This window comes from Colletotrichum graminicola, assembly GCF_000149035.1.
Source record: "Colletotrichum graminicola M1.001 genomic scaffold supercont1.15, whole genome shotgun sequence".
In the NCBI taxonomy this organism is placed as follows: domain Eukaryota; kingdom Fungi; phylum Ascomycota; class Sordariomycetes; order Glomerellales; family Glomerellaceae; genus Colletotrichum; species Colletotrichum graminicola.
Genome location: NW_007361019.1, coordinates 555,987 through 583,963, shown reverse-complemented (window position 1 = coordinate 583,963; position 27,977 = coordinate 555,987). Strand labels below are relative to the sequence as shown.

At 57.3% G+C, this 27,977-nt stretch overlaps 9 protein-coding genes and 2 non-coding genes across 11 annotated transcripts; 5 read left to right on the top strand and 6 right to left on the bottom strand.

Annotated features, from left to right (window-relative positions):
- Positions 1-86: 86 nt before the first annotated feature.
- Positions 87-2,253, bottom strand: GLRG_04735 (major facilitator superfamily transporter; the record flags this gene model as incomplete). Its single annotated transcript, XM_008095420.1, has 3 exons — positions 87-1,293; positions 1,368-2,031; positions 2,103-2,253. The coding sequence occupies 3 exons, from the start codon at positions 2,251-2,253 to the stop codon at positions 87-89; spliced, it is 2,022 nt and encodes a 673-aa protein (XP_008093611.1).
- A 3,270-nt stretch (positions 2,254-5,523) lies between these two features.
- GLRG_04734 (uncharacterized protein) lies at positions 5,524-6,218 on the top strand (the record flags this gene model as incomplete). Its single annotated transcript, XM_008095419.1, has 2 exons — positions 5,524-5,693; positions 5,789-6,218. 2 exons carry the CDS (start codon positions 5,524-5,526, stop codon positions 6,216-6,218), a joined length of 600 nt encoding a protein of 199 aa, XP_008093610.1.
- Positions 6,219-6,418: 200 nt separating this feature from the next.
- Positions 6,419-6,956, bottom strand: GLRG_04733 (uncharacterized protein; the record flags this gene model as incomplete). Its single annotated transcript, XM_008095418.1, has 2 exons — positions 6,419-6,645; positions 6,740-6,956. The coding sequence occupies 2 exons, from the start codon at positions 6,954-6,956 to the stop codon at positions 6,419-6,421; spliced, it is 444 nt and encodes a 147-aa protein (XP_008093609.1).
- Positions 6,957-9,766: 2,810 nt separating this feature from the next.
- GLRG_13112 lies at positions 9,767-9,847 on the top strand. The gene has a single exon. It is a non-coding gene; the product is annotated as a tRNA-Gly (tRNA).
- Positions 9,848-10,415: 568 nt separating this feature from the next.
- GLRG_13111 lies at positions 10,416-10,522 on the bottom strand. Its single transcript has one exon. It is a non-coding gene; the product is annotated as a tRNA-Met (tRNA).
- Positions 10,523-10,724: 202 nt separating this feature from the next.
- On the bottom strand, positions 10,725-12,010 carry GLRG_04732 (amidohydrolase; the record flags this gene model as incomplete). The annotated part of the gene is made up of 2 exons (XM_008095417.1): positions 10,725-11,178; positions 11,787-12,010. 2 exons carry the CDS (start codon positions 12,008-12,010, stop codon positions 10,725-10,727), a joined length of 678 nt encoding a protein of 225 aa, XP_008093608.1.
- Positions 12,011-13,229: 1,219 nt separating this feature from the next.
- On the top strand, positions 13,230-14,331 carry GLRG_04731 (uncharacterized protein; the record flags this gene model as incomplete). Its single annotated transcript, XM_008095416.1, has 3 exons — positions 13,230-13,487; positions 13,675-13,977; positions 14,041-14,331. The coding sequence occupies 3 exons, from the start codon at positions 13,230-13,232 to the stop codon at positions 14,329-14,331; spliced, it is 852 nt and encodes a 283-aa protein (XP_008093607.1).
- Positions 14,332-15,032: 701 nt separating this feature from the next.
- On the bottom strand, positions 15,033-15,679 carry GLRG_04730 (ribosomal protein L37e; the record flags this gene model as incomplete). The annotated part of the gene is made up of 4 exons (XM_008095415.1): positions 15,033-15,178; positions 15,323-15,394; positions 15,527-15,589; positions 15,676-15,679. 4 exons carry the CDS (start codon positions 15,677-15,679, stop codon positions 15,033-15,035), a joined length of 285 nt encoding a protein of 94 aa, XP_008093606.1.
- A 697-nt stretch (positions 15,680-16,376) lies between these two features.
- On the bottom strand, positions 16,377-17,222 carry GLRG_04729 (uncharacterized protein; the record flags this gene model as incomplete). The annotated part of the gene is made up of 1 exon (XM_008095414.1): positions 16,377-17,222. One exon carries the CDS (start codon positions 17,220-17,222, stop codon positions 16,377-16,379), a length of 846 nt encoding a protein of 281 aa, XP_008093605.1.
- Positions 17,223-17,864: 642 nt separating this feature from the next.
- Positions 17,865-19,169, top strand: GLRG_04728 (pre-mRNA-splicing factor 38B; the record flags this gene model as incomplete). The annotated part of the gene is made up of 4 exons (XM_008095413.1): positions 17,865-17,983; positions 18,058-18,309; positions 18,407-18,464; positions 18,708-19,169. The coding sequence occupies 4 exons, from the start codon at positions 17,865-17,867 to the stop codon at positions 19,167-19,169; spliced, it is 891 nt and encodes a 296-aa protein (XP_008093604.1).
- A 5,295-nt stretch (positions 19,170-24,464) lies between these two features.
- On the top strand, positions 24,465-27,080 carry GLRG_04727 (uncharacterized protein; the record flags this gene model as incomplete). Its single annotated transcript, XM_008095412.1, has 2 exons — positions 24,465-26,716; positions 26,777-27,080. 2 exons carry the CDS (start codon positions 24,465-24,467, stop codon positions 27,078-27,080), a joined length of 2,556 nt encoding a protein of 851 aa, XP_008093603.1.
- Between the last annotated feature and the right edge of the window lie 897 nt (positions 27,081-27,977).

Sequence of the window (27,977 nt, the reverse complement as noted above, 5' to 3'; positions counted from 1 at the left end):
GCCCTTCCGCTCCCTCCGCGTACAGCAAATACATCAAACGCCGAAATCAACCCGAGAATGCATTGACAAAATATTCCATCCCTTCCTCACAGTTTCTCCATTAGATTCTTCCTCGTGGTCCACATGCGGGCCCGCTTGCCGTACAGGTACATGGGGATGGTGAGGAAGAGGAAGATGAGCTGGATGATGCCGAGCCAGATGAAGACCATCTTGGGCCCGTCGTCGGCGAGCCAGTGGGTGACGAAGAGGCTGAAGACGAGGCCGTGGAAGATGTTCTTGCTGAAGTTGAGCGTGACGAGCGCCTCGCCGGCGTACTGCCGGTAGCTGTCGACGCAGAACGTGATTGCCGTCGTAGACCCGAGGGTGCAGCCGAAGGAGATGATGCCGAAGAAGACGGTGGGCACGATCCAGTGGTCCCGCTCCTGGGCCGACCAGCCGAAGCCCATGAGGCCGACGACGGTGGTGACGGCGACGGGGGCGGCCATGACGAGGCGGAACTCGGGCTCGTAGAGGCCGCCGTTGCGGCGCGCCATGGACTTGACGATGATGTCGCTGACCTTGCCGGCGACGGCGGTGCCGAGGACGCCGCCGATGAAGGGGGACAGGTAGACGAGGCCGGTCTGGAGGGCGTCGAAGTTGTACGACTTGCGGTTGCGGTAGATGAGGGCCACGGACTCGGACACGACAATCAGCCAGCCGACCGACAGGGAGTAGACGACGGCGGACCAGAACACGGCCGGGTAGGCGAAGAGGACAAACGGCCGCAGCATGACCTTGAACCAGCGGTCCTGGTTGAGGCGGCCGTTCCAGGGCTTCAGCTGCTCGGTGAAGGACTTTGCGGGCTGGTTGCGCAGCGTCTCGGTGTAGGCCAGCGACATGGACGGGGAGCTCTCGCCCGACGACCGTGTGGGGACCTTCTGGGCCTCGATACCGGTCTCCTTGGCGTAGTAGTCGCCCGAGGTGTCCGAGGTCCGGCGGGCGGGTGTGGGATTGGACGAGTCGAAGGCGCTGCCCGGCTCTTTCTCGGGGTCCTTGGCGCCTTGGCCGTCCTGGTTGGTGGCGAGGGCGAACCGGATGGCCTCGTCCGTCTGTTGATGTGAAGGGCTGTGCGGAGGTTCGAGGGTCGGGCTGGCGGAGGTCGGCTCCATGCCCGCAGCTAGATCCCTCTTTTGCATGCTCGACCTTCGAGACTGGGCGGCGTCCCTCGTGGGCGCGGGGATCCGGTCCCAGAACGTCTCAGGCACGAAGAAGTAGAGGAGCACGCCGGCGAACGCGACAACCATTGTGACGACCCTGCAATATCGTGTGAGTGATGTGTTTCCAAAGAAGAAAAGACCAAAAAGACTCGAGGGAACGTGGCAACTCACCAGAAAACCCAACGCCATCCCAAGGCCTGGATGACGACGGCGCTGACGAGCGGCACCAGGTTCTTGCCGCCGAGCAGCAGCAGGGTGTAGATGCCGATGCGGAAGGCGCGCTCGTGGAGGAAGAAGATCTCGGCGATGGTGGCGGAAGGGAGACACTCGACGGGGCTCACAGCGATGCCCTGGAAGATCCTGGCCAGGATGAGCGAGGTGAAGTTGGGCGACAGGGCGGCCCAGACGGAGCTGACGATGAAGATGACGGCGCTGAACAGGTAGACGGGCCGCTTCCCGTACAGGATGGCCGTGGGGGAGAAGATGACGGAGCCGAGACCCAGGCCCATCATGAACAGACCGGTGGTCAGGGAGACGGTCTCGGTGTCGATGTGGTAGTCCTGGGCCACGTTGGTGAAGCCGGCGGCGAGCAGGGGGGTCATGCCGCCGCCGACCATGCAGTAGAAGCCGAGGGCCAGCAGGGCGCAGTCGCGCCGCCACTCGGGCCAGTTGAGGGGGTCGTTGGCCGACTCTTCAGGCTGGGGGTTCAGAACGGTGCCGTCCTTGGTCGTCTTGGCCTCCCTGGTCGGGTCAGGCATGGAGGAGTGAGCGGTCCTGGCGGGGGTGTTGCTCACGCCCATGGGCGCGTTGTGGCTGCCGAGAAGAAAAACGGATCCTGGAGGGCTTGTCAGCGCCGAGGCTCTTGGGGAACAAGAAAGCATGTATGAAGCGCGGGGATATGCTTACCAGGCACTTCGAGCGTCTGAGGATCATTGAGGACACCCAAGCTCCATTTCGGAATGTTGGAATGTGTGTCTTCTTCCGTCGCGTCGTCCTTTCCGTTCTTGTTACCGAAGAGGCCGCCGAAGCGGCTCTTCCACGTCGGAACACCTGCCATGGCGAGCGGTTCTGAGGGAGAGGGGAAGAGAGAGAGAGAGGAGAGGAAAAAAGAGTTCCTGTGTGAAAACTAGGACTGCGAGTGTGCGGGTGTCGCGTCTGTTTGGCAGTTGACGACAAGAAGTTCTTGTGCAAAAGCTTGGAAAAGAAGACCAAGGCAAATGTGCTCGTTCTCGAGACGTGCTGGACGAGACTAGATAAGACAAACGAGGTGTTGGTGTTCAGAGCGGTCGAGCATTCGTCGTCTTGAGGTCAAACATGCATGCGAAAAGATGAGATGGAGATAAGGTTGTCGATGTCCAAGAGCCAGATGGAAATGCCGTGAGAGAAGCAAAGGCTAAGCAGTGATGTTCGCTCGGCGTGGGAAATATCGGAAAATCAAACCTTTTTTTCGGAACCGATGCAAGAGTCAAAAAAGCCAAGTCGATACTTTTTGAGTAAGTTGAGGAATGTGGATGGATGCAAAAAAAAAAAAAAAAGACAAAAGACGGCGCAAGCTGATGATGATGATGATGATGGGACGGAGTCTATAAGGAGCAGTGCCGGACGGGGGGGTTTTGTTGTTGATGGGAGATGGCGGTGTTGTTGTTGTATGTACAGGTATGTAGGTCGACGGCGGACGGCGGCTACCAAAAACAGCGAATGGCGGAGGAAAGAGGCGTAAGGCTGGCCCGTGCAGTGCGATGGCGTCAGAGGGTATAATGCACACTGTTTGATTAATATTGAATGATGGCGGTATCGTCTCACGAGTTGGCAGAAGACCAAGGGACCAAGGATGAACCTCGACGCGGGTTGTAGGGTGAGATGCAGGGCGGCGGCCTGTACGATTACGGGTGGTGTCGTTGCTTCGCGCAGTTGCTACCAGCAACTTGGGACGAAAATGAGATAAGCCGCAGTCAGTGCAGGCAGTCCACAGCAGGTAGGTAGGTACAGTCGCAGGGGGGCGATATCATATCAGAAAGTGGGCGGCGAGCGAGTCAAGCGTCAAGGGACGACGAAGATATGCGGGGGGTTCATGCCCTGCGGTCAAGGATGTCGTCGCTTCAGGCGGGTGCCGTGGAGTAATTATTGGGGGGGGGTGTCGAGCACGAAAGAGACATATGTTCGTCCCATTGGGTCGACCCATGGCCATCTTCTCAAGGCAGATGATGGATGAAGGATGGGCATGTGACTCAATGTTGTTGTCGTTGGTACGGATCGCCTGTCCATGGGTGCAAGTCAACGACAAGTTCCAAGGACGTGAGCCAAAGGAGGGCCACATGCCCCCGTCCCTAGCCCTAGGCTGCATGTTTGATGGGCGCGTGCATCTTGGTTCAGTAACGCGGGGTTTCCGGAGACGCCTCTCACCCTCCAAAAGCAAGCAAGCGAGCGAGCGAGGCTACCATGGTTGGTGTTGCTGACAAGTTGACTGGGTTGTGCGCCAAGACGCGCCGGCGCTGAGAGGATTCGAGAGTGCGCAAGAACGCGAGAGAGACAGGGAGGCAAGGAACGGAACGGAACGGAGTGGAAGAAGAAAGGAGAGGAGAGGAGAGGAGGGGAGGGGAGGGGAGGGGAGGGGAGGTGAGAGACGACGAGGCGAGGCGAGGCGGTGGAAGGAGGGGAAAAGGAAGGAACGGTGTGAAATCAACCACCGGCCGGGGTCATGGATGGAAGAGTGGCGAAGCGAAGCGGTGACCAGCCAGATGAGCATGGACGGACGGACGGGTAACGCCGAGCCTCAAGAGACCGGGGCAGGCTAGAACGCCAAGCCCGTCGCACGTGTCTTGATGGCCGACCGTGGAATGACTACCGTACGCTGACGGTGGAATTTGGGCCCTGATGCTTGTTTGCTACAGAGTATTCTACGTGGGACGGAGTGCCCTTGACGAGTACAATGTAGGTACGCTATCCTCAAGCTGAACCCCATGGGAAAATCGGGCCCGGGGTGGCCATTTTGCATGAAACAATCGAGTATTCGAGTATACTACGTACAGGGACCATGTGCGGATACAGTACGGAATGCTAGTGCTAGTGCTAGTGGTAGTGCTACTACGGAGTAGACGGACAAATACAGGGTGGCGGGGGCTGGGGTACCTGGGAATGAATGCGGCTGAAGGGGACGGAAATGGAACGAAACCAAGCGTAGCACATTGTACTGCCTGCCCATTTGCAGATATTTGGTGTATTCGAGACGCCGTCCAGAAAACGCCAGAAGCAGAAACGGTGGACAAGATGACTGTACCTAGTGTACCTAGTGTAGGTAGTGTAGATGGATGGATGCATCTCTGAGATGGGTGTGGCTGGCCAACCCAACCTTCTAGATGGGTACACTAGATGGCACACTAGACGCTACATTAGACGGTACGCTAAATGAATAGGTTATACTTTTCTTTTTTTCTTCTTCTTCTTCTTCTTGTCTCGTCAGCTGCAAAAGTATATCGCCCGACTGATGGTGGTGCGCCTAGATGCAAGTGCGTTTTTCTCTTGTATTTTGCTTCCCTTGGCACTTGGCACTTAGTATGTGCTTCGTACGTCTGTGTTTTGCACATGGTTGTGGACAGGTATTCGTTGCCTGTGCGACATTAACAGGGTCTTCCCTGACTGCCCTAGGTATCTTTGCGGTAGGTAGGTACGTACCTGGACGTCGTCCACTACCACCTACCCCTATCGGTTTACCTACCCCACTTGCCCACCTACCACCTACCTCCCCCTACTGCCTAAAGCCTAAACTACCTACCTACTGGTGGGTACCTAGGTACCCAACCGCTTGCTTCAGCAACGCACCTGCCAGCGCTGCAGAAATGCATGCTTATGTCATCCCGTCCCTCCCCTCCCCGGGCATCGCGACCTACGTCATCCCGCACAAAGGGTCGCAGAGCTCGCCCCACCCCACTCGTGACTTTGCGCGCCTTCCTTCCTTCCTTACGGAAACCAAGCGAGATCGTCGCCGGATAAACAACTTTTGACAGCCAACGGCGGTTATACCTTTACCTAACTACCTCTACGGTAGAGACTCTACCTACACAGGTAGACAGCATCTTCTCATTGGCACAACACATCTCGCAACTCAATTCCCCGTGTCCGCATCTGCCTGCCTCTTCTCCCTCTCGCAAGCTCCTGTCGCAAATCACCTCGTCGAGTCTCATCACGACACATCACATCACGAGGCCGCCTTCAACGACGTCATCCGGCAGCGTGCACTGCGTTGCATTTGCATTTGCATTTGCATACCTACCCATACTCCGTACATACCACCAGATCAAGATCCCTCGAGCCAAGCGCGACTGCCATAATGCACCACCTCCTGCGGCACGCGGCCCACACCGCCCTCCGGGGCTGCTCCGACGCTTCCCTGGCCAAACCTCTTGGCACGCCGTCCTTCAAACGACCCGTCGTGGTTCCCGCCATTGCCTACTTCTCCACATCTCGCAGCATGCCCGCCAAGAACCAGATTTTCGCATCGTAAGTAGGGGACGCTGCAGACCACAACCAGCCCTTTTTTTCTGTCCATGTCAAACGACCGGCTAACCCGCTGCTGCTGCTGCTGCTGCCTCCAGTGTCCGACATCCCAACGACTTCCACACCTACCAGCTCATGTCCTCTTCGTCTCGCGCGCCTCTGATAACGCTGTGGACCACTTCGTGGTGCGGAACCTGTCGCGTCGTCGCTCCTCTGATCCGGTCCCTCGTGGAAGCCGGCGTGGGCGAGGCCGAGGGCGGTGTCGCCTACTGCACAGTCGAGTTCGACTCTCCCGACGTCATGAGCGAGGGACTGGGCATGACCTACATGATCACGTCGATCCCCACCCTGCTGAGCTTCGACAACCAAGAAGCCCAGATCCAGACAAAGGTACACGACGTGAAAAAGCTGACGGACCGCGCCTTCCTCGAGGAATGGATCAGGACCGAGGCTCGGCGTCACGGGCAGCGCGGAGCCGGCGGAGGACCCGGCGGCGTCTTTGGCGGGCTGTTTGGCGGCTTCAAATGATGCGAATGGACAAGTCACCAAGTACACACGGCGCCGCGCCGCACCCGTGGGCCAAGCCACCAGGTTTCATGTGTCAGCCCGCAGAGCGCGCACAATAGACTGCCCGACGTGATCAAGACGCAAACGCTGATAACTCTGTCGGTCGTTGACTATAAAAACAAAAATTGCAACACATTCGATACCCCCCCTCCCTCCTGTCCTCAAGGCGTGAAAAACACCTCTTCGACGGGTTTCCACCACGAGGGCTTGCCGACCTCGCTGCTCACGGCGCCGGGGACCACCGACTCCTGCCAGCCGTCGGTCATGGCCCACCACTCGCGCACCTTTGGGTTTTCCTTCATCTTCTCCATGTCGCCGGCCCAGTCGTAGCCGACGTACTTGAAGGTGGCGAAGAGGATGCGGGAGTCGGGCTCGTGCCAGATGCTGTCTGTTTTGTTTGGTAAGAGTTCAGCTTCTGCGTGGTTTTTGTTCTGTTTTTTTTTTTTTTTCCTTTCCACCCCCGGGTCGGGTTTGTCACCTACAGTCGACAATATTGCATTCCTTGATCTGCTTGAGCACCTCAGGCCAGACGTTGGCATGGACCTCCTTGTACTTGTCGATGAATTCGGGCTTGAGCTTCACAATCTGGGCGATGCGGCGACCAGGGTTCCTCTGTCTGGCGGTGTCGGGCGCAGCAGGCTCCACCTCGGTGGGGCTACTGGCCGCAGCGGGGGAGGAGGCGCGCTTGCTGGACCACATGATGCCTGCTTGACTCGTTGAAAGGGGCTCGTCGTGGATGGCGAAGGTGACGAAGATGATGGAAGTGTGTTTGCTGGCAAAGTGTGCTCGGTCGAGGGTTGGGCCAAGTGTATGTATCCCGAGGACTCAGACGCAGGCCTATGGAAGCGTAAGCGTCTACTGAGAGACGATCGGATCAGCGGAGGGAGGGGGAGCGGTTGATAACACGACTGGATAAAGCGACAGACGGATGGGGGGGTCCTCGGACACGTCGGGCGAAGATTGTCGCGAGGCGGGGGCGCGAGGGGTACGGGGTGCGGGGGAGATTTGGGAGACTCTTCAGTGGCATATTCGCCAGTACGGATACGAATACAGCACATACATGCGGCGCTGCAGGCACGCGAGACAGAAGAGTACTTGAACACAGGGCCGCAACGCAGCAGAGGGACAGATACCTTTGGAACGCGATGGACGGCAAACAACCACCGTCTTTCCTCCAACTTGATCGTTTCGACGCAATGTAACACCGGTGGGATGTCGTGTGATGCGGCGCGAGTTCGTCGTCGTACAGTCGGCGAGGTAGAACGGCGTGAGGCTGCTTACAGAGACGTGTCGGGGGGGGGGGGGGGGGGGGGGGGGGGTTATGGGATTTTATAAATTATGATATCGGCGGGAAGATGGAGATGAGATGCACAACAACAACAACAACAACAACGATTGATTAATTAATCAATCAATCGGTAGCCCGCGCCGGGCCTTGACGTGCGTGCTTCTTATACCTTTTTTTCCTCGGTGCAGAGTTGACTCCTCATCCTTTCTTTTTCTTTTTCCCCCGCCGCTTCTAGGCCCTAATCTGCCTGCACCAAACACAGCTGTCCGCGTCTTCCGAACTCGAGCATCTGAGCGTCTCCGGGCGGGTGTGTCTCACGCGCCTCTGCTTGTGATGAGAGCGCCAGTGATAGGAATTAGGTTCCCTGGGCCTCGGTATTTATTCCGTTAATGGGGCCGGGGTCTCTCGGGTCTTCTCCCTCCCCTTCTGCAGCATATATATCACACTGGGGCCCGACGTCTTCGCGATGGCTGAGCTTAGGAAGGGGAGGGGGAGGAAATGACAGCCGCCCCCTCCCCACCGGAGGACGGGACACAGACAGGTGCGCTTGTCGGTCAGAGCCAGTCGGTCTTCTATCCCGCATCTCTGCGGGTTCCTTAAGTGGAGGAGGGGGGGGTCGGTACCAAAGTTTGCGTGTGGACCGTGACATCCCGACATGCCAAATTCCCCGACCAATCGATTGCAACGAGCCGCTGAATACCTAACTACTCCAATGGAGCGGCCACCCGTCATACGAGACCCGTTAGACATACGAGTCTTCACGTGTGAATGCCCCTCGAACGGTTTCAACGGTCTTGTATGTGTTAACCTTGTTTCCCCTTGTTTCCCCGACCACGCGTGCCCTTGTCTCACGAGCATGCCATGCCCTCTCGTCCTCGTCTTCGGCCTCGTGGCAAATAGATGCCATTGGGTGGTTTCACGTCTAGTCTGGTCCGACTGAACCCGGCCCGGCGGCACCTCCCGCTCCCGCCTTGTGTATCTCCCGGACGCCGGTGCCCATGTGAGCTGCTTTGCATAGTTCAGAACGGGGCGATGAGACCGACCCAGGGGCAATGGCACCTTTCCTCCCTTTGGATTCTGGGGCCGTGGGGGGTTCGTTGGCTTCCCACCTTTTTGTCACTTTGCAGTGAGGCCGGTGTTGTTCCTACGTCACGTCTCTTGGGCACGTCAGTCGTGTGCGGGCCATGATGCATTTCGTCTCGACGACCAGCGTGGCCGGATGTGGATGTTGCGAGGCCGTTTGTCGACGCATTCCTCGCACCGTTCAACCTTGACACGTCGTTGACGGATTTGTATTGGGTGTGCGTTATGCCTTTGCGGTTATCAATTCCGAGGCAAGAGACGTGGTGAATGCGCGTTGTGTTTTTGGGGGGGGGGGGGGGGGGCTTTGCCCGTCTTCTTTTCTGCCCCAACCACGCTGCCTCGGAGAGTGTGAGGGAGGCCTATAGGCTTTGTTTTTGTATTTCTCTCCCATGTTCACGAGAGGCCTCATGTTTTAGCAGGTCCGGAGACGAGGGGGGTGCTGGCGTCGGGAGACCGGCGGCGGCGCTCAGGGGAGCCTTGGTGAGGAATACGGGCATGCCGTCCGGGGTTCTCGTCCGCCGTGAGACCACGAGGGCATCTATGAGAGAGAAAACGGACCGCTCGACACGGCTCCGGATATGGGCATGTTTGAATGCCGTGTTCTTGGGCGCGCGCGGGTACGAGTGCCGCGGCTGTGACGTGGCGGAACAACGCCGGGCTCCCGTGGCATGGGCAGGGTTGGGCGGGGATGGCGATGTGTACAAGCCGAAGCGATGGGCAAGTTGGAGCTGGAGCGGTATCTTTGGGTGAACCTTTCGAAGGGCTGAAAGATATCTGAGGCGGCATTGCGTGCTATCTGGTTGTTTGGCTCCATATAGAATATTTGATTTAGTTTTGTTTTATCTTTGAATTGTAATTGTCTTGATAATTCCGTTTACATATCTCCAACATTGGTACGATACGACTGACCATGCATGTATGCGATCTGATCAGGTACCAATTTACCCACGGAAGAATTCCAATTGAACAATCCCTCAATCTGTTGCAGTTGGGTAGACCACCTTGTTCCGGTCTTCCGCCGTTGACCCCCCGCGCCGCGGGCCGGAACGCCCGAAACAGATCCACAAATCTCGGCCTCAAGGGATCATCAGCCCACAGCCGTGCATACTCTGCATCTCACTTCACGAGTCATCTACATGCGCCGATGGTTTAGTGGTAAAATTCTCCGTTGCCATCAAGCAGCGTCGGGGAGCCGGGGGTTCGATTCCCCCTCGGCGCATCTTCTTTTGCTTTTGCGTCAATTTCAACTAGACCGACCTGCTTTAATTGCAATTGGCTTCCGTTCCGTGTGTGTGGGCTTTTTAGGGGGGGGGGGGGGGGGGGGGGGGGGGAGGGGTTTAGGAGCAATTCTGAGACAAAGGTTGTGTGCGCCGGTACGGCGGGCCTATTAGCTCTGGGATTATTGCCAAGGAATGAATCGTGAGATGACAAGCGGCTATTGAGGAAGCACTTCTCTTAACTCAAATTTAGCAGCTAGTTAATATGTGTATTAGACAGGGCTGTGAACCTAACGATTGACCTTGCGGATGTGTTGCTCCTCTGTTTACAGAACTTAAAAGTTGTTGCGCCCGGCGCCCATGTCAACATGGAAGTCGTGGGGTGAAATACACAAGACGAGACAAGCAATTAGCAGAGAGAGGGAGCATAGGTTAAATTATACTACTGTGCTGACTGGTATCCTAATGCACTTAGCGACCTAAATGTCATTAGTAGACACGCGAAGGACAGGGCCTAATAAAGAAAAGGAGAAGAAAGAAACCAACGTTGCGCAGGCAAAAATTAAAGAGTGTCCCTGGCAAGGCTCGAACTTGCGACCTTTGGATATCCCGACCTGGAGGCAGGGTCATATGGATGTAATATGAGACCAACGCTCTACCGACTGAGCCACAGAGACCGTTTGCGTGCTGGACGGGGCTGATGGAAGACAACAAGAAGGGCCGCGTCGTGGGCGGAGAGAGAGAGAGGGGGGCACCGGAAAGACGACGATGGGGCGGTGGGAAAGTAATGATATTGTATGGCCCAGTCATGAGTTGGAGACGGAGCCTTTGGGGAGGACACCTTATCCCAGACAACGATATCCTCGGGGGGGTGGCTCTTCACGACTTATTGCTCTCGCTGGCGATGACCGGCGCCTTGACCCGGAGGAGCTTCTCGGCGTTGCGGTAGGCGATCTTGTCGAGCTCCTCGGGCGTGACCATGCCGCTGTCCCGCAGCTCCCTCACCCACGCCAGCCCGTTCTCGTTCTTCTCGAACGGGTAGTCGACGCTGTACAGGACGTGGTCGACGGGCGTGTTCCTCAGCACGCAGGCCAGCGGCGCCAGCCCCCACACCCCGCTCGTCGTCACCCAGATGTTCTCCTCCCACACCCGCCGCCAGCCCCGGCCGCGCGCGCCCCACCGCGGCGAGAGCTTCTCCACGCGCTCCATCATGAACGGCAGCATCTCGCCAAAGTGCCCGATGACCATCTTGACCCCCGGCACCGCGTCGAACAGCCCCGCCGCGAAGAGCCGGAGCACCGCCAGCCCCGTCTCCTGGTGCCACCCGAACCCGCTGCTCCCGAGGTGTGCCACCAGGTGAGGAACGCCCTCTATACGTCAAGACTATCTCCGTCGATTGCTTATGCCAAGCAACCTGACCCGTAAGATCGAAGCAAGCCGTGGTTTGCTTTAGGAGAACGTGGCTGCCTGTGACCAAACTTATCTTTTTCCGTATGGCTGTGAATGATGCGCGCTCAGATTGGGGCAAGTGGCTGACGTTTCACGTGGGTGCCAATCATAAGGCCAGGGCCCTCTCCCATAGACGAATCATCGCGTCACTGGCCTAGACGTGAATGAAGCACGGTCCACGATACATCTAGCTAGTAAAAGCAAAGTCTTGCTGCAGACCAATAACTACTAACAACGTGCGAGGGTGCAAGAACAAGACATCAAGACATTGCAATGAGTAGGAGTCGGCTGACGCTGGTCGCGGGGAGAAGGGGACTGTAGCCTTGGCACGGTCACTCTTCCCTTCATTATCCAACGGGTACCTGGACTTAAACTTGTGCTGTCGTGCGAAGCCCTTCAGAAGACCTTCGCAAACGTTTCATTCCACACCTCGCCTTCTATAATAGCTCCCCAATCCAGGCCATGCTCGCGTCGTTGGCGAGGCGGCTGAACGCCGGCGGGCGCGCGCCGAGGCCGGGCGCGTGCGAGACCACCTGGAGGGAGACGCGGTTCGCGTCCATGTCGGCCAGCCGCAGGGGCCCGACGTCCCGGAGGCGCTCGCCGACGGCCGGCACATTCTTGAGCTGCTCGCCGTAGAGGTCCGACAGCTCGGAGAAGAGGTCGGGGGCGATGAAGTGCTCTTCGAGCGTGATGAGGGGCGGGATCCGGTCCGACATGTTTGTGGGTGGGTGTGTGTGTGGTTTCTGGCGGGATGCTTTCTCTAGCGGGCAATGTGAATCGCGCGGAATATATCTGTAGGATTCTTTGTGTCTTTACGGAGTATCTTGGGAAGTTCAAGCCACAGCGCCTCGTTGATACCATCCGTGACCCCGCATGGCTGGATTTTGAAGGTCCGTCCTGAGACATGCAGCGGAAGCACTGGATTGGATCGTGGATCTGATGGCGCTCAATGGGCCTCGGTACTTTCCCAGTCAAGCCCGGCTTGAAAACCGGCATGGTCTGAGTGCTTCAAGCCATTCAACGCGTCAAGTATGGTACGAGGACAAAAAGAGCGCAATCAATGGCGGATTGGGTTGAAATCGGCTTTTGATCACGAATAATACGCTCCGGAGAGTAACGAGCCATGTCATGTGGGAAAATACCAAGCAGACCTTGGGGATTCATGCCTTTTTTATCAATTGTTTTTTTCCTCCGTGAGCAGACTGGAATTTCTATTGACATATGCTATAAGGGAATCGATAGAGATAGTAACCTCCGCGGGCTATGTACGTCGAGTTCGTCTCGTTGACCAACGCAACGGGAAGAGGCCGTGCAAAAGCAGCGCAGCATAGCTTCGTGGCCATGGTTCTACTCCATAGCTTGTATTCCACTCGTAGACTGTATCTTTTAGCTATATACTGTCTTGATTGCTGTCAACTCCCAACAGTAGGAATATCAAAATAAAGCAGGGCGTTGAGGATGATGGAACGGCAGCATGAACCCATTTCACCCGCAAAGTAACTACAGCCTTGTGATTGTCTTGGAAATCATTGCACACATATCCAAAACAACGGGGCTAACAAGCCGGCCATGTAACATTTTGATAATGTAGAGCATAGCCTATCGTCTAGAGTAACGGAGTAGTCGAAGAGTTAAACATGGGCTTTACCAGAGAATTGCTGACGCCAGTACAACCAGAACCTCAGTCGAATTCCCACGGCACGAGTGAAGCACAAGAATGCGAAGCGCACAGTGTCGACCCGCATGAATCACTGTGAGCCATGCCGTCCCCACCATCCACATCAAGTGCAAAATGCTGCTGCCATGACCCTCCAAAGTTCCAAGACCTCACTTACATGACAAGCCTCGCAAATATCCCACTTGCCCACACGACGGGGTCTCTCATTCCTACAAAACAAAAAAAAACATATAAAGAAAACTCTGCAGGATACAATCATGGCCACGAGGATACCCCACGCGCTGGAGGGCTACCTCGCCCTCCCGCCCGAATGCGCCCAGATCCTCCTCACCGGCGTCCTGGGCGCCACCACCAACTGGCTCGTCCTGCGCCACCTGTACTCGTACCTCAGGAAGCCGGCCGCGAACGGGGAGGAGGCGACGACGGCGGCGGCGGCGGCGGCGGAGGATGTCCGCGTCGTGTTTGTGAGCTTCATGCGAGATTTTGCGTTTTGGAAGGAGGGCGCCGGTAGATTGGTATGTTAACTCACCCCTCATACGTGCGTGTGCCTCGTCTGCCCCTCCCTCCCTCATTATTTTTTTTGCCCCCATTTACCCCTCCATCCGATGAGATTTCTTCAAAGGACCGACGGAATGGCGAGGAGGGGGAGGGAGGAGCGTCTTTTCTGAAACGAAAATGCAAAGAACTGACGAGCCATCGCAGGGCCTTGACCTCGAAGGTCTGGGACGGAGCGGCAAGTTCGTCTTCGTCGACGGGCTGAGCGGGCTGTTCTGGCAGGAGGGTTTCGCGGCGCAGCCGGCGGCGGCGGCGGCCAAGGGACGGAGGGTCCTCCGCGGGGCGAAGCTGCCGGACATACAGCGCGAGCTCGAGGGGGCGGTCGCCGACGTGTCCGCCGAGGGCGCAAAGACGGTGCTGGTCCTCGACCAGCCGGACCTCCTCCTCGCCGCGTCCGGCGAGCGCCTCACCGGCCTGGCGCTGCGGAACATGCTTCTCGACGTGCAAGAGGTAAGCCGTGCGCTCCCGCCCCTCCCCAGGCTCGAATCTGACACGGAGAAAAAAAAAACACAGAAAGTCCATGCGACCGTGTTCGCCGTCGCGGCGGACGAGCCCCTCGTCGCGTCGCAGACGACGACGCTCGAGAAGGAGCACGCGGCCTTGGTCCTCGGGCTGGCCCACGCCGCCGAGACGGTCATCGGCCTCCGGCTCCTGGACACGGGCAACGCGAGCGACGTCAGCGGGGTGCTGAGGATCACGGCCGGCGGGGACAGGCACCGCGAGAGGGAGGCGGTCGAGGAGACGGAGCTGCTGTACTTCGTCGGCGGGGACGGGAGCGTCAAGGTGTTTGGGAGGGGGCAGTGAAGGGGAGGTCCAAGGTTGTGTGGGACGCACGCGATAGTTTTGTTTGGGACATGTCGGAATGGGAAGTTTCTGCCATGAACTACCGTGCTGGTGGTGGTAGGTTCGACACAACCACTATGCTTAGGAAATGCTCCCGTCGAGGACGAGTCAGTTGTGAGTAGAGCTTCAACCACACTATACGACACCGGCCGGCCCAGTCTCGCCACATATTCCATACGACACCGAGCACATCAGAATGCCATTCGGGGCGGGCCTGTTCATCACTCATATTCCTAGGCGCGAGGGATCACAGAGGGTGACAGGAGAAGCAAAGCCGTGTTTCTCTTTCGATTTTGAGGATCCCCGTTTTCCCAAGTCTTTTTTTTTTTTTTAAAAAAAAGTCTTTTCCCCTTTCTTTGCCCGCGCGCGAAAGACATGTATGAAACACAAAAACACCCGTTGTTTGGTTTTTGTTTGACTCCTTTTTTGATATTGGCTTTGCTGTTCAAGTCAAACGGGGGGTTTTAGGGAGGAGGAAAAAAAAAAGAAGAGTGTTTCGTGATATCGTTTCTTCCGACAAGAGTTTCCCCCGCGGGGGGCAACACACACGCCTCCTCAGCCCTCCCCCAAGTCATCCCTAACCCGTCGCCCGAATGCCTCGATTGCACAGATACCTCCCCATGTCGACCCGATTCCCATTCCAATCATCGCTTGATTCTCGCTCACGACTGCTGGACGGTGGGGCCGGCGGAACCCTTGGGGACACCGGTCTGGAAGCCGTTCTTGAAGCGGCGGGAGACGTCCTTGAGGTAGCGCATGCGGCCGGTACCAACGGTCTTTCTCCGCTTGGCCTTCTCGGACCAGTTGTCTGTATCGCATCCTGCGTCAGTATTTCCGGTCTCTCACACACACACGAGTGGGATGGTGGGGGGAAGGATGGCGTAGGCAGGGAATGTCTCGAGTTGTGACCGTGCTGGATCGGGATGGGTTCGTCGTCGGGAGTAAAACGTACACTTGCGGGTCTTGGCCGCAGGGTAACCGCAGGAAGCGCAGGTGTGCTTCTGGATGTGAAGCGATCGGCGACCTGTTGAACATGGAAACCATCAGCGTCTGTGGCGTCCCTCGAGCATTGGGGGGGAATCCGCAGTCCGTCGCGTCCCGGCATAGAAAGCAGGGCAGAGACTTGATCCCCCCTCATGGGGCGGGTAAGACTTACCGCAACGACGGCACAAGGTGTGCGTCTTGTTGTGTCTCTTACCAAACGAGGAGGTACCCTTCGCTATAGAAAAAACAATCGTCAGTCCATCGAAACGGCGAACATGCCCTCGTCGCGGCGAGGACAACAGTGGCGGCGGCGTAACGTACTCATCTTGGCGGTGTTCGGTGGTCGACGATGGTGTTCTGTGGTTGCTGGTCGGTTAGTTGGTTTGCGGAGGAATCGGACAAGAAGCTCGCGGGTGGTCAAAATTTCACTCTAAGCGAGCGAGTTTTCGGGCACACAAATTGTGGCAGGCGCCCTTCGGGTGATCCTCGGACGGCGTCACATGACCCGGGCTTTTGTGGGATCCAAAGGTCGAATTTGTCGGCCAATCAGCGACCGTTGTGCGTGCCGGGTATTTGGGATACGTACCCAAGGAGAGGCGCCCGGGCCACACACACACTCTCCACCCATGCACCTTCGTCCAAGGATTTCGATGGGCATGTCACTTGGATACTGCGCATGTAGTACATAGTATGTATGAGTCTGCTTGTAACAGCAAAAAACAGGTACAGATACTCGAGAATAATTGAAGCTCAAATAAACTAGATGGCGGCGTCAAGTTCGCCCTTACAATATTGGTTTGTTTGCCCACGAAAATGCGGTGCATTGGTTCGATTAGACTACTAAGCACCAAACGCCAACCAAACAAACGCCTTCCACCCCCCCAAATTGTGCCTCCTGCTTGTCTTTTTTCCTTTGCCTCGTGCGGGTATACAAATTCATACATTGCCCACATTTAAACCAGAGCCCCAACCATGATACATAGGCATCTACCCGTGCAACCAACCCCCCTCCCCCCCATCCATCATGCTTGAATGTCGAGCATCTTTTTGAGCGCCGCCTCGCTCGCCCTCAACCACCGGCCCCGCTCCTCGAGATCATCCGCGTCGCCGCCGGCGCCCTCCTTCCGCCGTTGCGCTTCCTTCGCGGCCATCTTGCTGTTCTGCCTCTTGGCCTCCAGCGGCTGCAGCTCGGCCTGCAACCTCTCGGCTTCCTTTCTCTTCCGAGGTACCTTGGCCTGTAGCTGCTCCAGCTCGCGGTCTAGCTGCTGCTGCTGCCTCTTCTTCTCGTCCACCAGCTCGAGCGTTTTGGCGAGCGGCAGGTTCATGTACGGCTTCTGCCCCGGCTCCTGAGCCTCCTTGAGCTCGGCCACGCGCTCCTCCAGCTCGGCAATCTTGTCGGGGAGTTCCCGAAGCTTGGCCGTGTCCAGCCGCACGCTCTCGTACCGCTTCGCCAGCTCCTTGCCCTTCCTCTCCAGCTCCGTCACCAGCTCCGCCACCTCGACCTTGAGCGCCTTGAGCTGCGCCTTGGCCGCCAGGTTCGCCTTCTCCAGCTCGACGTTCTCCTGAGGCGAGACGATGACGGGCGGGTCGCCGACGATGGCGCGGATGAACTTCTCCTTGGTGACCTGCTCGACGTAGGAGAACCGCAGCTTCGCAAAGAGCTCCTTGTAGTGCTCGAGGTCGGCGTCCAGGCTGGCAGGCGTCGCCGCATCCTGTGAGGCGTTGGACGCGTCCGAGGTTCGCTGCTGCCGCGACTCCTGCGCGACGGCGCTCGATATGGGCTCGCTCAGCCTGATGATGGAGATCTCGTGGTTCTCGTTGAGGTCCTCGATCTTGCGCAGCACCGAGGCCGCCTTGTTCGCGTCCATGTTGGAAAAGAAGACAGAAAAAAAAACAATTGCCCGTGAAATATGCCTGGGGATATGCGTTGATTGCGGATTCTGTTGCAGTCGCGTCAAAGAATTGTAGTCGGCCGCTCGGAGTCGGCTCAAATCTTCTTTGCGCCCCCCCAGTGTCCGGTGCTTGGTGACGTTTGTTTACTTGTGTCCCAAAGGAGCCAAGTGCGGGTGGCCGGCGGGTTATCGATAACGACAAATCTTTTATCTTATCGTATTAGACTATCAGGCGGCGGCTGACGGAGATGCACATCCCTTTCCACTGTGCCAAAAGGCCTTTTGTCCCATGGTGCCTGATTTCCGCCTGTTGTCGATCAAATCCATCAGCCGCCACAGGTTGCGACAATAATGCCCTTCCACTAACCGCAACCCCTCTCCGTGGTATCACTTGGCAGCCTACTCGAAAGGCCTTTCTATCATTTCTTCCGTTTCGGCCATCGTCCATGGGCGATTGGTTTTCACCCTGGTAATCGGGTTTTATCAGATACCGGCAATCATCCCGCCGCCCAGTCAACGAATGCTCCCACCCTTCCCTTGGGTCGCGTCTCACTCATCCTTCGAAACGGCACGATACTTGAATTTCTTCTGGCTCGAAACCAGGCCCCCGTCCTCGAGATGCCCAACGACAACCTCCTCACCGACGAATATGTCGCTGAGCTGCTGGCTAAAGAGGCAGACGACTGCTCGCTAAAATACTCCAGCATGGGTATGGATGCGTTCCGCACCGACAAGAAGTACGTCCTGTGATCCCGGGCTCCCGGATCCTCCAAACAAATCTAATCAGACCCTTCCCCCCTTCCCCTCCCAGACCGGCAAACCTGCCCAAGCCAAACACCCGTTTCCTGCGTCACATCATCAAGGACACCAACACGCACAACAAGAACCTCCTCGCCAAGGAGGCGGCTGAGTCCCGCGCGCGGCTGAAGGACCTCGAACACGCCGATGAGAAGGAGAGGCGGAGGAAGGCCGGGCCCCAGGACATCCGCAGGCGGCAGATGGGCGACATCAAGGCCATCTTGGGAGACCGCAAGGACACGCCGGAGAGCCTGTTTGCAGTGTAGTGAGAGACAGTAATGCCCAACTGGTACCTCAGTAATGACGGATGACACTACATTGGTTTGATCTTCTGGAAAATTACTCATGAGCGAACTTCTAAGCTATTCAAATACGGCCACTGTTGAGCCCCGATCAGCCGCGCCTTTCAAGTGGGAGCGAGTGGGTTCAATCGCTGAGTCGCAATTCGATGGGACCTAGAACCTGACTTAACCAGCTTTTGCGACTCATTATCGGTGTGCTGTCTCGGACGGGAGTTATGTACAGAAATGGTCCAAGGGGTAACAGATGTCGTTGCTGGGCACGCCGTTACGCCTCTTCGTGAGCGAACGTGGAATGGGCGTATATCTTGCGACAGAAGCGCTAGTTACCCTACTACAAAGCGGTGATTTACATGGGCGTTAGTCCGGCAGCGGTCGGCGGGAACGGGAGCGGGAGTCTGCCGGCGGCGGCGGCGGTGGCGACATGTCCGACTCGGACCCGCTGGACGACTTCATCGGGCCGGCGCCGGCACAGCAAGTCCGATCGCGGGGCCGCGGGGCGGCGGCGGGGACGTCGGGGATCGACAAGCGCTTCGAGACGGACTACGACCCCAAGGCGGACGTGGAGACGGCAGAGGACGCGGCGGGGGCGGGGGACTGGGACGACGCCGTGGAGGCGTTCCGCGACCGGCAGAAGTGGCGGCAGAACCAGGAGCAGCGGATGCGGGCGGCGGGGTACAGCGACGAGACGATCAAGAAGTGGAGGGAGGGCGGCGAGCAGAGGGACGAGCGGGACGTGCGGTGGGCCAAGGCTGGGGAGAAGCGGGAGTGGGATCGCGGCAAGGAGGAGGAGGGGGTCAGCGGGCTGTTTTCCGAGTTCAACTGATTCCCTGCGAGGCACGGTGATGGTGGGCGATGACGGCTTTTGGTGTTTCGGGAGGGGGGGGGGGGGGGGGGCGGCGTTTTTTTGGTCATTGCAGGCGGGCGGGCGGAGGGGAGTTGCATACTGCCTGGCATGGCTTTGATGGTTTCTTGTTTTCATCTTCCATTTTTCTTCTTTTTCATCTTCCATTTTTCAGATACCGCATAATACCGACAGCGGGCTGTCTTCTACGATGGCTACGGACTTGCCTTGTGATTCAACGTCACGGCTATCATGGCAAGGTGTTGCACAGAGGGGACTTGGGAGATGTTCGTAGACGTGTATAGGGCCACATATCTCGGGGGGCCTTCACGAGCGCCGTTGTAGTTCGTTGGAGATCAGATCGTAGGTGGGAGAACGAGCAGATTCGTGCTCCCTAAAGCTCCAGTAGAGAGAGAGAGAGAGAGAGAGAGAGAGAGAGAGAGAGAGAGAGAGAGAGAGAGAGAGACTGTGTGTGTGTCTGTGTGTGTGTCATTTGTTCCAGGCCGGGGTCTTCGTCTGGTTTTCCTTTACCGCCCGTTGTGTGAGTAATGTTGATAGATGAGACGATGAGGCTGACTGACGGGCCACGGCCTGTGGCTCTCCCGCCCCCACTCGCGCATCAAAGTTGAGTTCAGCCTGACCGGACTTGCAGGCCCTTTCTCTCTCTCTCTCTCATCTGATTAGAGGTTTCACTTTCCCTATGCCCCCTCCCAAATGCCAGCCATATCTATCTGACTCGATAGGCGGGCGCTACGTAGCATGATAAGTTGGGGAGGGGCAGTTGCCGCTAAGGATGATGGAAAAGAAAAGCCCGAATGACTCAACAACAACAAGTGCAATACAAGTCAACCCTCATCCTCTCTGTATTTGTGGACGGGGTCTCGGCTTTACGGCGTCACCTAGAGGCAGATGCACTTCTGCCATCGTACCCAGGAAAAAGACTGCTCAAAGAAACGTGTGGTTACCACGGCGGCCTTGGGCCACGCTGGGACAGACAGACAGAGGCACAGAGAGAGAGAGTGTGTGTGTGGTCGGCAGGGTTGTTCTTGGGGTGTTTTTTAAGTGTCGTTTCACAACCGGACACGTCAAAGTCGCATATGTATGTGTATATCCCCCACCTGGTTGTGAAACAAAAATGGGTTTACATGCTGGAGAAGAATGAAAGGCAAGGGGGGGAGACGGAGAGACGGGGAGACGACGCACTAGACCGGATTGGGTAGAACCGGAAGGGGAAAGATGTAACTTACCTTACCTGCCCTGGCTACGTAGTAGGTAGGCACGTAGGCAGGTACCTACGTAGATAGGCAGGTAGGGAACAAAGACTACTCACCCAAAAGAGAAGAGAGAGCTTCGGGCACGTCAGGAACGCGTCAGGCAGGAACACCCCAGGCACGCAGGTCGATGAGGTTTCCCGATGCGGCAGGTGGGATTGTTCGCTCCCGGGGATGTTGGAATGAAGAAGAGAAAACGATGTGAGACCGGGAAGGGAGGGGAGGGGTGAACAAAAGTAAAAAAAAAAAAAAAGAAAAAAAAAGAAAAGAGAAAAAAGAGGCTGACGCCGGCCGGAACGGGGGGCGCAGCTGTCGTCGCCGATTGAGTGCGAGTGCCGGGGCGCTGGGAAAGACGATGGACAAGGAGCTCTCGTTCGTGCTGAGGGTTTTGGAAGATGTGCAGCGTACTCTGTAACGCCTCTCGGACGGGGGACGACCCCGAGTGCACATATATAACGAACCATCTTGTCAACCTAAACTAATGAGGGGTGGTGTACGAATCGCGCGATGCAGTCCGACGGGTTCGTTGCCTGGGCGCGCTTGCTTTGGTTGTCTGGCTGGTTGCCAGACTCGGCATGAATTGAGTTTTTCTCTTCCTGCAGACGATACGCCCTGACGGGTGCGTGTCTGTTCGCTCGTCCGTTCGTGATGCGAGTCGCGGGAGAGAAAGGGCGGGTGCATCAAATGTACTGTACATGATAAGAGACCACGGCTGAGGGGCTGCGCCGCGCTGGAATATGCAGGACACGTGAGGTCCCGAAGGAGATTGACGATGGACTCTTCTCTCCAAATGCTGCTCGCGCAGAAACCTCACTAAGGTTTTTGCGTTTCTGGCCAAGTTGCCCATCTCGACCCACCCCCCCCAAGGTTTCGTTTTTGCGGAGAGACGCATATGGCATTGGGTTACAGGTAGCACTGAAGAACAATAAGCTTCTCTCTCCTTGTCAGCTTGGAGGGAGATATCTTGGTTTTGGGTTAGGTTTCTTTGAGTGTTTCCCCAACCCTCGCCCGCTCTCTCTCTCTCTCTCTCTCTCTCTCTCTTTGCCTCCTTCCCCGATTCAGTTCTATGACTGCCGCGCCTCCCCCCCCCTTCCACCGCTAGGCCGAGCCGGCACGGAACCTTTCAAACATTGCTCCCTCTCCCTTCTTCATTGTTCAAGACGTTCCTCTTGATCTTTATCGGAAGACTGCTTGCGTACACGATGACCCTTACCTAGTCTCGATAGCGGATGGCTGCCAAGGGGGGGGCGTGGATTTGGAATGAAACACAATGTTGGCCGCCGCTCACGAGGGACTTATCAATGATTCGCGGGCCATGAGAGGCCTCTGATCTGAATGCCCCGCCTCTCCCCCCCCTCCCGACTCGACTGCCGGACAAGGGCTACGTTTTGGTACTTGGTCCTCATTTCCCGTCATCGTATCCGGCGATGCTTCGTGAACTCTGCCAAAAAAAAAAAAAAAAAGGAGGGTTTAATGAAGGTGCGTGTCGATTGAAGATGATCGTCAGGACGGAATCTAGGTACGAGGGAAGCATACGGATAGCAGCAGGGTCTAGCTACCTAGGTGTGGGTTTTATCCACCCCAGGTACGGAGTACCTATACGGAGTATGTCACATACTATGTACTATATGTTGGGAGTACTCCGTACTGTAGTACGAGTAGCACGCGGAGAAGATGGTCGGGCTGTCACTGTCAGGCGACACGACGTCCAGTTGATCCACACCGGGCGCGACAGACATCAACTGCACCACCACCTACATATGTAGTATACTTTACTGTCTTACATTACTACTGCCCTACCGCCTCATCCAAGGAGGAATCATGTAGTACATGGAAACGAGTAGAGGTAACCCCGGTCTCATTGGGCGACCTGAAGCACCAGGTGTGGAACTGGAGGGGAGGCCGAGATAATGGGACACCAGAATCGTTCGAGTCACCGACACAAGGAAGAAAGACAAGGAGAGGGAGGCTCTGGAGGCTCTTCCTTTCTCTCGGGCAAAGGTCATGGAAGAGTTTGAGACATCCGCCACCGGATGCCAAGACGAAGCAAAGTACGAGAGGTTCCAAGGCTCCAAGGCAGTAAAAGAATAAAAATAAATAAATAGGATGCATATGGAAAAGAAGGAAAAATAAGGAAACAGGACAGGACTGGCCACGCTAAAGAGAGAGTAAAAAAAAACACAACCTAAAAAAGCCTTGGCGAGCATGACCATGTGGTGTTGTCACCTTGTGCCGCCAAACCCGGCGCGGCAATACCAGCGTCCCCTCTCCCCTTGGCCGCACACGCCTTCAACCATGTCGTCCTGTTTCGGCTGCCGCGTACGGATATAGCGGACGTGTTTCCCAGCCCCGGCGTATGGTAGAGTACCTAGAGCAGAGTAGGTAGAGCAGAACAGGCACCCGAGTGGTTCATGTCACACACACCGAGAACAGCTGGGAATATCATGCCGGAATGCTGTCGTTGCCGCTGCCGCTGCCGCCGTCGGTACTGCAACCGCTGGAATCCTCTCGAGCGGTGTCGAACGGTGTCGAATCGAGTGCGCCATGCACGTAGTGAGTGTACAGTACACGCCACTCATCCCGGATGGATGGATGGATGGATGGATGGTGAGCTGTGTTTGTACATCGTACAACCGACCCCCCGTCCTAACCCCAGTTAGGCAGAGTTGGGTACTCCCCCCGCCTCAGTCAGTCGGTCGCTTCACTTCCACAGGCCATGAGGAGAGGATGGGACGCCCCGAGCTCGCGTGTCGCTGCACCACGCTGCCAAGTTCCAATGACGACGCTACAGGGCCCATTAAGTACGCTCCTTGGCCTAGGCACCTACCTATTACAAGGTACTTTGTACGTGCAGGTATTTATTACCTAACTACGGATACCGTACATTGCAAGCCCGAGGAACGTACCTGGTAGGTAAAGGTAAAGTTGGAAGGCGCGGTAATACGCAGGTAGGTAGTGACCAGAAAGAAAGAAGGAAAGAAGGAAGGAATAAAGAAAGAAACAAAGAAAGAACGAGAGGAGCCCCCGGGCCCCGAGCATCAACATCCTCCGCGCCACCAGACGCCCAAGTCCATATCCAGGCGCTACGTACCTTGGTAGTACACTCGGTAGGTATTCTATCTATCTAGGTAATGGGCTTGCTCCGTACGCGAGTAATTATTGTGTACCTGTAATCAGCTGTTGGCCTCCCCCCCCATCCATCCCCTTCAACAACCCATCCAACCATCATCTTCCATCTATCCACCACCGGCTTCTCTCTCTCTCTCTCTCTCTCTCTCTCTCTCTCCCCCTCTCCCACGCCCTCTCTCACCCTCCCTATCCTTCGCTGTAATACGCATGTATGTATGTATGGCGCTGCACCGTTCTGCGCTGCGTGCACACCTTCACTTCCATCCACTAGGTCAACTCGACGAAAAAATCGGCAACTTCTCCCATAGTCAGTCTCCTACCGTCGGTCCTCTTTAAAATAAACCTGATCGACACACCACACCAAGCATACCACTCCCTTGGTCCTTCCCCCTCCCCCCCAATTCTTCGTCTATTCTCTTGGCCCGACGCTTCCCGCTGCACATCACAAGACCGAGACAGAGAGCGAGACACTGACATACGCTGCTGCCCGACCGACCGCCTTCCGCCTCTCCTGCCGCATTCGTCTCGTGCTTCACCCTCGACAAACAACCGCAGACGGCCTCTTCTTCTTCTTCTTATTCCGACTCTCCCCGTCGCATGACATCTGCGCATGTTCCGACTCTGCGCAGATTGTCGCTGAGCCACTGACAGCAGCTGGTCGGTCCGCTACCTTGACTCGACTCGACTACCCTCTCGCTACCGTTATCGCCAGACTCGACTCGACTGCCCGGCCGTCGCGCCGACCCCCCCCCCGGACACTTCCCCCGCCCGTCATCTATACATATATACACTCACGATACCGGGAGCATTCGACTTCGCGCCCTTGTTCATATTCCCTTGTTCCCGTATTCTTAACGACCCGATACGATCCCCGACCATGCGTACTCCTAGAATAGCCATCATCGTCCTCTTCTTCGTCGCCTCCCTCTTCCTCTTCTGCCGCTCCGTCGTCTCCCTCGCTCGCTCCAATACCGTCGTCGCCCCGGCCTCCGTCTCGCCACCGCGCTTCCAGAGCCTCTTCTCCTTCACCGCCCCCTTCTCCATCTTCACCCCGAATGCCGCCATCAGCCTGACCGACGACAACAGCACCTCCTTCGTCGCTCGCCCCGCCGCCTTCGGCCCTAGCCTGCCCAACAAGGGCCTCAGCGGCCAGCTATGGATCGGCAGCGGCTTCTCCGACGATAACCTGCAGGACGGCGAGGGCGAGGGCGAGCTGGGCTGCACCGACATCCCCGGCTGGGAGGATGGTAAGGCCAACGCCATTCTCAAGTCCGCCTCCAAGGCTGTTTCCAAGTCGGACGCCAAGGCTGCCACTGCTGCTGGCAAGCCCGGCCACCACAAGCGGGACAAGGCCGCTGCCGCCGACGACAAGGATGCCGTCCCCGACGTCGTCGGTCTCCCCGCCACCCGCCTCAAGTCCAAGATCCGCCCCCTCGACGACGGCACCGATGACTACCTCCACCAGAGCCTCGCCCGGAAGCACCAGCCGAACCACCACGACAGCGCCGTCTACGCCGAGTCGACCCACGCCGATATCCAGTCGATACAAGAGGCCGCGGAGATCGCCGGCAAGATCGTGCTGCTCAGTCGCGGCGGTTGCGGCTTCCTCGAGAAGGCTAAGTGGGCCCAGCGCCGCGGCGCCATCGCCCTCATCGTCGGCGACAACACCAAGGGCGGGCCTCTGATCCAGATGTTCGCCAGGGGCGACACCTCTAACGTCTCCATCCCTTCCGTCTTCACCACTCGCACCACGGCGCACCTGCTTTCGTCCCTGACCCAGCCGGGCAGCTATATCGAGGACACAATCGACGAGCGCGGCCGCCCGTCTCTCAAGGTTCTGCACTCCGACGCCGCGAACCGGAAGAACGGGAAGAATAAGCAAAAGGCCGCCGCCGCACCGGTGTCCACACCGACCCCCAAGACCAAGTCCACAGCTCCGCCCAAGACCAAGGTCAAGGCTGCCGCGGTCGTCAAGGCCACCAAGACCAAGGAGACGAGCAGCTCCCGCGGTGGCTTCTTCCGCTGGCTGTTCAGCTGGGGTCGCAGTTCGCGGTCCGGCGACGGCAGCATCCAGCCCCCCAGAAGCGGGCGCCATAACTGGGTCCTCGTCGACGACTGGAGCGAGGAGAAGGACAGGACCATCCGCGACGGCCTCGGCAAGGCTGCCAAGAGGGGCAAGAAGAAGGTCCCCGAGCCCCGCAAGAACGAGGACAGTTTCCAGATTGGCGTCCAGGACTGGCGGGACCCTGACCTGGTGGATGCGCCGACCTCAAAGGACAACGTCGACAAAACCGAGCAGGCCGGCAAGCCGGGAAGCAACGCAAAGGGGAGCAAGGACGCCAGCGGCCCCAAGGGTGGAAGCATCACCCCCGGAAGCGGCGAGTATAACCCCAACATGCCTCCTGCTGAGGCCAAAGGCTCCTCCGCCTCTTTCGGCAAGGGCTCCTCCACCCACAGCGGCATCATGTCCAAGATTTTTGGCGACGATGACGGCGCCGACTTCTCCGGGGCAGACAAAACCGAGGACGAGCCCCCCGTGCCGAAGAAGCCGACTCCGGACGAAGGCGACGACAATGAGCCAGTCGGACATGACGGTCTCTGGGTCACTATTACGCCTTCGACCAGCTCCAGCCCCTTCTTCGACACCCTGCTGGTCCTCGTGGTCAGCCCCCTGATCACCTTGAGCGTCGTTTACGCGCTGCTCATCCTGCGTGCGCGTATTCGCAGGAGACGCTGGAGGGCGCCTAAGTCGGTCGTCGAGCGCCTGCCTGTTCGCACCTACCATACCGTCGCGGCCTCGCCTCTGCCCTCGCCGAGGCTGCCTTCGCCCACGACCCCGACCCCCACCACGCCTCTGCTGCAGCAGACCCCTGCACGGCCAAGGCCTCGTTCTAGGACGACGACGGGCATCCCCGAGTCGGAGAGTCTGCTGTCCGTCAACTCGGCCCTGCAGATGCCCAGGTCGCCCTTGCGGGCCGAGCACGAGAAGCCGAACGGCAGCTATTCGAGCGAGTGGAAGAAGTACATGGGCCGGCAAGTCGAGTGCGTCGTGTGCTTGGAGGAGTACGTCGACGGCGTCAGCCGCGTCATGAGCTTGCCCTGCGGTCACGAGTTCCACGTCGAGTGCATGTAAGTGGCATTGATCTTGAAACTTTTGCACTTTTTTCTTTTTTTGCTAACGAATCCTAGCACGCCTTGGTTGACGACACGCCGTCGCACATGCCCCATTTGCAAGGGCGATGTCGTGCGATCTCTGGCACGCGGCTCTCCGTCCAGTCCTCGGTACGAGGCGTACCACGACGACTCTGATGATGAGGTAGAAGCTGAGGCATCCGGTTCAAGGGACCGGGGCGAGGACATGGAACAGGGCATCCTCTCACCTGCGCCTAGAGGACGCGAGACCCGGCCCGAGGGATGGCTAGGCTTGCTATCGGGTAGTTTCAGCACATCCTCTCGAACCAGCCAGCCGTCGCAGGAGGACCGCAACAGGTGATCCGGTCCACGCGTACAGGTTTATTTTGCGATTTTTCTTTCTGGTTTTATGGCGGCAATTCTGAGCTTTCGCCCCGTGCACGGCCGAAACAGGTCGCATAGGGAGGATGGGACATAAATGGCGTAATTTGGGGTTTCTTGGGCAGACACTTTGGGATGGTGTCATTGGGCAGCATGGCCGGAATATCCACATACGGCCCCCGGCGGAGAACGGGGGAACCTCTACACACTCGTTCCGATCAGTTTTCTTTTTTCTTTTTGCTCTTTTTGTCAGATTTGAAATGTCTGCTCGTTGGCCGACTTGGCCCACCTCGAGAGAAGGTGTCAAATGTCAAGAAGGGCGGGGGGGTAGGTAGATAAGGTGGTAGAGAGCCGACGGTAGAGGGGAGGAAGAGGGTGGCTATCATACCCGTCGTCTTGTTTCCCCATAGAAGGGGGAGTGGGGGGAGCGGACGCCTCTTGGAATACGAATTCCATTGCCAATGCCTCTGCGGAGTGGGTTCATACGTGCGTGATGTGAGGTGAAGGCTCTATTGACTTTTGAAGGTTCAAGCCTCAGTGCCCGTCCGAGGCGGACATGTCTTATGGGCGTATATCTTGTGGGCTGATGAAGGCGCTTCCGCGGCCATCCGTTCCTGTCCTTGTGTAAGGAAGCTGATGTAAGTAAAAGTGAGTGTCGTGTACTGCGTTTGCTTCATCATCTCGCCGAGGCGGGGGGGGGGGGGCAGCAGTCAGATGTGCTTGGCAATTTGTGCATCTCCCATGGTCCTTGGGACACCTACCTTGTGAGTCAAAGGATTTGGCAGGATATTCAGATGGTAGAAGCGACCAATGCAAAAAAATCAGCTATGACTCTATACCACAGGAGGCGGCGTCAACAATAGGTAGATGCCGTTGT